At 33.2% G+C, this 9,670-nt stretch overlaps 1 protein-coding gene across 2 annotated transcripts; it reads right to left on the reverse strand.

Annotated features, from left to right (window-relative positions):
* Positions 1 to 1,260: 1,260 nt before the first annotated feature.
* On the reverse strand, positions 1,261 to 8,705 carry LOC149518059 (uncharacterized). Of its 2 annotated transcripts, XM_089763677.1 has the most exons (6): positions 8,399 to 8,705; positions 7,337 to 7,395; positions 6,505 to 6,617; positions 3,982 to 4,205; positions 2,790 to 2,963; positions 1,261 to 1,674 (listed from the first exon to the last, which is right to left on the reverse strand). In XM_089763677.1, exons 4-6 carry the CDS (start codon positions 4,066 to 4,068, stop codon positions 1,297 to 1,299), a joined length of 639 nt encoding a protein of 212 aa, XP_089619803.1. In that variant the 5' UTR covers positions 4,069 to 4,205; positions 6,505 to 6,617; positions 7,337 to 7,395; positions 8,399 to 8,705; the 3' UTR covers positions 1,261 to 1,296. The 2 variants fall into 2 exon arrangements, with proteins under 2 accessions (XP_089619803.1, XP_089619804.1); XM_089763678.1 differs by lacking the exons at positions 6,505 to 6,617; positions 7,337 to 7,395; positions 8,399 to 8,705 and having other exon boundaries at positions 3,982 to 5,230.
* Positions 8,706 to 9,670: the final 965 nt, after the last annotated feature.

Genomic DNA, 9,670 nt, shown 5'->3' on the forward strand with positions numbered 1-9,670 from the left:
CTGATCGATACTATTTTTTTTAATTCAATAAGTCTTTTTCTTTAAAACATTTACAATCTCAATCTTACCCCCCAACAACAAAAGAATCACGTAAAACACTTGATATATTTTTTTTTGTTTAATCCTCAACGTGCACTCTCTTCTTCTTCTTCTTCTTCTTCTTCATGCCAATTCCATATCCATTCCAAGAAAATGATTCTTGCCCACCAAACTTCCCCTCTTTTTCTCCACAAATTCCATCCCAAAACTGCTTCTAAGTTAAGGTGTATGCCCAAGAAATTCACTGTTTCTGCTTCCCTTAACACCATAGCTGCTGCTGCTACCTCTGGCCTTGGTGCCACTGTCCATGGGACAGTCACTTCTGCTATTACCCAAGTGGCTGTTATTCAAGCATATCTAGTTGAAAATGAAGAAGAATTGCTAGCCGTTCTCATTACAAAGGATGATCAAAAGATTCATGTTTTAAAGTTGAACCTGATAAGTAAGATATGGAAACCAATACAAAGTTTGGGAAGGAACATGTTCATCAGTAAAGGTGCATCCTTCTCCAAAATTGTTGTCGTGAGAGGAACAAGTAACAAAATTTATGGTCCAAACTTTTGAGATAAAAATGGCTCATTTTGCTTCTACTCACTCACAACTGGAAAGTATCATTCTTTCTTTGATAATCCCTCTAGTAAAGATTCCTATAATGTTAAATTACTTCAACAAAGCTCTTGGTTTATATCTATGTAAGATTGTTTCACCTCCATATCTAATAGTTGTTTCTAATCTTTTAAAAGTATAAATAAATTATCTTGTACATTATATTAATCTTAATCTTTATAATATATTATCCAACTTAATTATTTTTTGTTCATAAAAAAATTACAACTTGAAGATAAGGAGAAATAATTACATGCCCTGAAATTTAATATGCATGTTGATTAATTATTAATTATTGTTATGTAAATGGTAAACTAATAGCAAGGCCATGGCAATATGCTTCTTCATATATTGAGTTCTAAACAGAAACCATGACATGAAGAAGATGAATGAGATTTAATATTAATATAGCCTAAAAATGGATGCATAATGAAATTTAGATTAACTAAATTCTATCTTACATCACTCTCGATTAGAGTTATCAAAGCAGATTTTAATTTGAAAAACTCGATCCAAATTCAACTCAATTCGATTTGTTAAAAAAAAAAAAAAGAAAGGTCTAACAATCCAAATCTAAAGAGAACTATGGCAAAGGGAGGGGGTTTGACTACATGTGGCTCTAACAACACGCACAACTATAATATTTTACAGCTAAGAAGCAAAGCATCCAAACGTTGATACACATACATTAAGTGTTACTCCTATCTTCCTGCACCTACAAGATATGACCAAACTAACAATAGTTGCTCTCACATGCACAGGAATTAAAACTAATAAATAAAACCAAAATAGTTTTATTAGAAATAAGCAACAGAAACTCATTATAAGTGAGAAAAACAAACGAAATTGATATGAACAGATCCCTCTCAAGTGCCTTCTTGCAAATAACAAGAGATGCCAGAGCAATTCCAGCATCCTGCACAACCTTCGGTTTTGGTTCCATCTCTGAACTTCTTCCAAGATTATTAAGAAACTATATTTTCTCCGATTAAATAAGATGTCAAAAGGAACCACTGCATCCAAAAGATCCTGCATGTATAAAACAACTGGAACTAGTTACTTAAATTTAATGTTTCTGTTGAATACTACATTTAAAACTCGTTTGTCTGCCTGCCGACCCAAAACCCTCTAACCCTTTTGTTCTTCAGCATATATACTTCCAGATATGCGCACCTATGTTGCCACAATTATTATAACATGGAGTAAAAAAGCTGGAATTATGTTTAGAGCTAATCAATGCATCTAACTGATAAGAAATTAAGACTGTCTGGTACTCTTCTGAAAAGGAAAATTCCTCAAAACTAATCTAATTTCATAATATAATATAATATGATATAATATAATGAAGACTGTTTGGTACTCTTTTGAAAAAGAAAATTCCTCAAAACTAATCTAATTTCATAATATAATATAATGAGAGTAAGGGGTGGATCCTACTCAGTTATGACCTTTTTGATTTGGAATTTCTTTCATTATTGTCCTATTATTTTCAAGAAGACAAAAGCACGAAAGCCAATTTGCTTCTTGAATTTTATTTGATGAAACAAAAGGTTTCAAAAATAGTCGAGGAAGAGCATGAACCTCTCCAAAATATACAGCAAAGCACAACCCAGAGCAATCTGACAGAAAATAACAGTAACTACAGATTGTAACCATCACATAGTATTCGACTAGCCTAGTTTGGATAGAAATTCATGACAACAGAATAAAGCTCTTGCACTAAATTCATCGACCAAATGTCTTTTACTAAAAAAATTGAAGCAAGCTATGCTGTTCAGTGGTCAAGATGCAGTCGTATATAATTACAATGTAAGTTGAGACATCTTCCAAGATCATGTGTTGAAGGTGCCCAATGACAGCATATTAAGTGTTTTTTATTAACACTATCCAAGGTTCACGAAGAAGAAAACTAGTATTTAGCATATCAAAGGCTAAAGCGACCTGTCTACCTGAAATTTTTCATCCTTTTCCAATTTTCTGGCAGGAAGACAGGATTTCTTAACATTATGCATTAAAACTTTCCGATGTAAGCATCTTATCATTAAAATTGGCAAAATCCTGATACATCAAAGCAAGCCTTAAACCAACCAAAAAGAAGATAACTAGAATATAGACACATCACCATTTCAGTCCTATATGCTTACCTTTATGCTAGCAATATCTTCATCACTCATAGAAGCTTCATCTTCATGCGTTGAACTGTTTTCCTGTATAGAGGACCCACTGGCTTTTGCAGACATTTGTCTAGGATATGCTCCTTTATTTCTGGGGCTCCACACTGAAGCCAGATAAGTTTGCAGCTTCCTAAATATTTGAGGCTGCACCAGTATCCTCAAAATTGAAACAAATGTGGTTACAAAATTTGTTTGACATACATAATCCAAAAGGATTCACATGTTTAGTTAGAAGCTATAGTATCTGTCAGAAAAGAATTTTGAGTCATGACATTGATTACCATAACACTATGGCATACAGGTTCCAACATAATCAAAGCTTGTCACTTTTTCTATATCTTTGACCATCATAAACATGCTATATGCAATATTTATAAGCTTAATGGCAAATTTTTCCGAAGTGTGCAGATAGCATGGACCTAAAAGTCAATGCAAAATATTGCTGTTCCTGCATGAATCTAAAAGGCAATAAAAGGCTATCTGATGCATAGCTGTCAAGAACTTTGTAACCACAGTTCATATAGCAATGCCCGATTATGAACATAGAACCCATAAAACCATACTCTAAGTGACCTTAAACTGCAAGTGTTAGGAACCAGAAGTAAATTTTTTTGGTACATTTGGAGAAAGAGAAATATATTTCTCATTGAACAAATCAAGTGAAAATTCCACAATTGATGTCCCAATTTAAAAACTCATGCACAATATCCCTCCCACTTTCCAATAAATTAGTTTAGGTACACAACTAAAAAAAAAAAAAAGAGAGAAGAAACAGAGAGAGAGAGAGAGAGAGAGAGAGAACAAGGGCTCTAGCATTTAGGGATTATGACTATAATACCACTAAATGCTCTAATATCATATTAAGCATTCCACTTAAATCCTCTTGACAATTAGTTGGGAAGACACAATACACCCTAAATTTAACTATAATACCACTGAAAAATAATACACCCTAAATTTAACTACAATACCACTTAAAAATAACATTACCAAACTCAATGGATAAAAGGTGCCTAAATGAAATATATGTCCCGATCAAATAGCATTAATAAAGCTCAAACTACATGATGAATAGAGTAAAGGACATACACAACTAATATCATTAATGATGTTATGATATATGCTCTTGCAACTTCCATGAACTCGAAACACACTCCTTTACCTGAAGAACAGCGAAGCAAAGATCTTCGAGGTTTGTTTTCAGTGCCCACAGACCCAATCTAGAAGCATGAACTCCAAATGCACTCATTTACCTGAAGAACAGTGAAGCAAAGATATTCCAGCTCTGCTTTCAGTGCCCACAAACCCAATCTAGAAGCTAGGGAACACCAAAAAAGTAACGTTTCTTGTGCAACAGCCTGAGACTTTGCTTGGGGCAGGGCATAACTGTAAAGAACGATCACACCTTTAAGTGCAATTCATACATCAATACCATAAAGATTAACCTTCAAACCATTGAACCATAAATTTTTAAGAATTATAGCACCACAGATTTTGTTATAAATTTCTCAGAGCTTGAAACACTGGAGCAATCTGTCCTTATACATATGTTCAAAGGATGGAGAAATATAGTGTGTCTATAATGCAAGATTCCTAAAGGGTTTAGAAATTTAGAATTCAAAAGATTCAATAAATGGAGTAATTATTTTTTCCATTTCAATGAATTAGTCATGTGATACATACAAGGAAGTCTAAGGGGGATAGTTAATCCAAACCTTGGACCTTGATCCTCTTATGGAGGGATCATAACAGCTAGGCCAAGCCTTGGGTGTCTATCCAATGAACTATGAAATAGAAAAACAAACAGAAATCTGTTTTCTGCATATATGATAATCTAATAAATAAATTTTGAGAGGCATTACAAGGTTCTCATATTCTGAATACAGTCTGCCAGCTTTATAAACACCACACATGCATCAACCATTCCCAAGAGCATGACTCGCAGATTATTTGCCTTAAAAGTAAAAGAAAAGAATATTAAATTAGAACACAACTACTTCTAATCAGTGTTCACATACGTACAATTAAACCTAATTAATTTATTTATCTATCCCCTATATTACAGTTTTCCACCCAGCTAGTTCTTTGAGAACATGTCATTCTCACCACCCATATGCATTGAGATAAATCTTGAAGATGACCACAAGAACAAGAAGAGTGCTTTGCACTATAGAACTTGACATGCCCTTAGGAAAGAATCAACACAAATGCTACCAAGACCCTTATATGATATCATAGTGACTTGTAACTACTATCACTTCAATCCCAGCAATATGCATTTCCTATATTTCTGTTTTTCCTTTCCTTTACGTATTAAAATTACATCTTGACCAATCCATTTTAAGTGTAAAACAATACGGATTTAAAAGTTAACTGCATGTCAGAGATTGCACTCAAAACCATTACAAATGACCTCCCAACCACAAGCACTAAAAAGAATTAATCATACATTGAATATACGATTTAATTATATTTTAAGGAACTATTCAATTGACATTTACCCTATGTAATGTGTACCCATATAAATCATGAAGTTTCACCTATTGTTTAGCTTACAAATTAGTTTCTAAATTACATCATCCACACCACATTTTTTTGTTGTAGTGCAAATTTTGTAACCATGTTCCTATTCATAACCAAGGGTACTCTGGTTAACATTTATCCTGCAATGTCTCTGTGGAGGCTACAAGACAATATATTAGATGAGTCACATGACAACATACAATATAGTGGGAGGGATTAAATATCACTATCAGAGGATCCAAAACTCCAGCGCGATCATTGAAATTTAAAAAAATATTGTAAGACACAGGCATTCTAACAAGCTAACAAGGGTAACAACACCAAAGATGGCAAACATGACACCAGGATAGCATGAAAACCAATAAGAAGAAAGGGCAAGAATTTATAATTCCTACTTCTGACAGCAACATCATTATGGTTTCCCTATCATTGCCATCACTTGATGAGACAATATTTTTCCCACACAACATAATAGACATCAGAAGTAAAACCCTTTCTGTTTTTTTTTTCTTTTTTTTTTGTAATAAGGGAAAAGAAATAAATAAGGATTACTTTAAAAACCTAAATCATAAGTTGTTTCTAGATATTTCTCTGAAGTTCGAAATTGAAATAAAAAAATCGATAGGAAGATAAACATGCCTAAGTGATATTTATGTTTTCTGGAGTTTTGAATATGGTGAACAAGTTGAATTACAAATCCTAGGAATTTCTCGTGAAAACCATCTCCAATTCCAGAAATAAAACAATTTTCCAAAAATTCATTCTTCAATGCAAGATGACTTATAACTGCAGAGTTGCTGGGCCTTTTCCAGCTCAATATAAGAATATTTCATTTAACAAAAGAAATTATATGCTATTTCCGTCAATATGAAACTTATTTTATTTACTTGTTTTGTTCTTTCTATGTTATTTTTTCTTTTACATTTTAAAACATGCGCAAATAACCAACTGTGGATTACACAACTGGAGTTAGCTTTCCCTAGACCAAGCATGTCACCAACGCAGGAAAAGGTGAAAGAAAAAAATCATCCTCCTTAAAGGGTTACAATACGAGTTAAACAAAATGTCGTTAAGCTTTCTGCTTACAAATATTTTTTTAATGAAAAACCAAGATTAAGGATGAGGACTCTACAGACAGAACCAATTAAAATGTAGACTTTACCTGATTTATATAACTTAATCTAGAAGCACCAGCTACCAACCTTACCACCTCATCACAAAACTCTGTTTCTATGCTGAGCAAACTTTCACATGTATCATCATCATGTCAATAGCCTACATCAAACTTTAAGACCTTAGTTAAAGAATTAACTGAAAGTGAAGCATGTTTTTGAGCAACACTGGCACTTTAGAGGGCTACCTTTTTTAGTAATAAGAAGATAGAATGCAATTGACTCAGCATAATATTACAAGAAAGTGAAAGAATGAACCAAGTTTCCAGACCATCAAGAATTGAGTTCAATTAACTATCTACCCATGTAAACATTGTTATCATAAGAACAAACCATTAACCATTACCATCAAAACACTAAAATGGCTACAGTTACTGTCTAAAACATCAAAATGTCTATTGCTTTTACTCTTAGATGTTTTCCTACCATATTATACGGCAATTATCCTTGTACCTGCATACTATCAGAATGGCTCACTAACTTCTATGAAAGATAGAAATAGTCATATTGTATAGGTCTACAAGTATAACCGAGACAGATTAAGAAAGTAAAACACTAGGCCAATATAGGAGCCCTACATGCAATTTGTGCACATGAGAAGCATCCACGGAAAAATAAATACTAGTAAGTTGTTAAAAAGATTATCAGAAGAACCAAGTATATAGACACAGCACAATGCAACAAACTTAATAGTTATACAGTTTCATACACTTAGGCCACTTGATGGAACCAACATAGCTAAGATTCTTCCTTAACAAATTCAGTGTTTTAGTGGCAGAATAGGACTACATGCAAGTTATGAGGCAACTAGAGATGGCAAACCTTTGCCTCGTAAAATATAGGATAGCCAGTCACACCTATTCCTTCCACTGTAAAAGAACCTGCACACATTGATTGACGTTGTTAACTTGAAAATTGAGAGCAGAAAGCACGAAGAAAATGATTCAGTAAGTATACAGTATATGGATTATTGATTGGACAAAGCAAGCAGTAGTTGTCATTATAAACTACAAAGAGCATAAATTATAGTCGCGCGCTTGCTAATGAGCTAACATCAAGAATTAATAATTGATGCAATAGGGAGGAACACAAGGTTTCTAATGAAAACTATATCCTTTTCATTATGTGTAACAATTATTCCATAATTTTGGGATCAAAAGCAGAGTCTTTTAGGCTCATAATACATAATACATCTGCGTGAGAGAGGGAGCTTCCACTAAGAAAGACACTGACTTTGGTTATTACAGGGCATGTAGCACAGGCTTCCATGGCATGGCATGCCATATGACCATCTAGAAAGCTCTTATTTTGTAATATATTTGTGCCATGTAAATGCTAATGTACTAAAGATAATGGATTTTAATGGTTTCCATCAAAATAAAGCTCATTTAAACAAAAATAACAATAGAAGGAAAGGGGCTTATTTAGGAAATTTGGAAAAGTAAAGTGCTTTTTTTTGGCATTTTAGCCTAAATGTTTTTGTAGTTGTATGCACTATTTTAAGAATTTGAAAACTGAAAAGCAGTGCCTGCAGAATAAAATGAACATCCAAAATAACTATACACCAATAAACAGGCTCGAAAACACGAATTAAATTTAAAACGTAAAAGATAACATAGTATGAGATTATGAGGAGGATCTTAAAAGCCAGTCATGAACAAAGCACACATCTAGTATTCCCCTAATCTAGCACTGTAAAAATAACTCCTAGCGGGTTGCCTAAAACTGAATGTAACAAAACACTATTATTTCTATTTAAATTGTAAAAGTACAAAATTAGGCGAAAATTCCAATTCCAAAACAGCATAGAAATCCCAACAAATAAAAACCCGCAAAAGAAAAAGTTCCAAAAAAAAAAAAACAGAAACAAGTAACAAAAGGCACCTTGTTGCTCCTCGACTTTAGGCCACAAAAAGTCAACCTTAAGCAAAGGCCGTAACAGCCACTTGGGTAATAGCAGAAGTGACAGACCCATGGACAGTGGCACCAAAGCCAGAAGCAGTAGCAGCAACTATGGTGTTAAGGGAAGCAGAAACAATGAATTTCTTGGGAATACACCTCAACTTAGAAGCATTTTTGGGATGGAATTTGTGGAGAAAAAGAGGGCAAGTTTGGCGGGCAAGAAACATTTCTTGGAATGGATATGGGATTGGCAAGAAGAAGACGAATAAAACGAAAGTGCATGTTAAGGTTTAAACAAAAAAAAAAAAATCAAATGCTTTACATGATTCTTTTGTTGTAGGACGGTAAGATTGAGATTGTAAATGTTTTAAAGAAAGAGATTTTGTATAAATTAAGAAAAACAGTGTCAACGAGAATCAATGAATCGAACTCAAGATATCACGCTTACTAAACATGTGCTACTATAACAGCTTGTTTTATTGAAATTCATCTTTTTACGTTAAAACTTTTACTAATTTTAAAAAGGTCAATAAGATATAAAAAAAAACTATACCGTTTCAATAGTGTTATTCTAAAATTAAAATATTTCCCCCCTCCCAACTATTATAACTTGTAACATGATTTTAAAGATAGTTTCTAATTTTTTTTTTTTTTTGGGTTTAAAAGAGTGTAGCAGGAGATGACGAGGTTAGAATTCATGTTCATACGTCTTTTTTAAAGCCTTTTAACTACAAGACTAAGAGGTGAAAAATAAGATAATTTCTAATTAATTTTTAGAATTTTAATCATAAAACATATTTTATTGTAAAATTTTTCTATTCAAAGTTCTAATAAGATTATGTTTATAAAAAGAGATGAAAGAAGAACAATCTTCATTTATATGTTTTATCAAGAAATAATTATTGTAGACACCGGATTTTGTCCGGGTCTACATTTTTATAATCTAAAAAAAATTAATTAATTAAAAAAATTAATTAAAGTTTTAAATCAAAAAATAAAAAAAAAAGAAAAAGAAGACAAACAGAAAAGCCAAATAGAAGAAGAAACAAACTAAGGGCTGTTGCCAGTGGGTGCCGTGCACGGCACCGCTGGCCACCCACGCCTGCCACCACCTCAGCCATCATAACACCTCCTCGTCCAGTCTTTTCACTCCATTAACACACGCAACCACCGTTTCAACTATATAAAACACTAGCTTCTCCCTTATTTCAGAGGGAGCTAAAAAAAAACTCTTGGATCCCCTCACCAGAACGG

The sequence above is a fragment of the Durio zibethinus genome, chromosome 7 (assembly GCF_047325235.1).
Source record: "Durio zibethinus cultivar Kanyao isolate XHJ-2024 chromosome 7, ASM4732523v1, whole genome shotgun sequence".
NCBI lineage: Eukaryota > Viridiplantae > Streptophyta > Magnoliopsida > Malvales > Malvaceae > Durio > Durio zibethinus.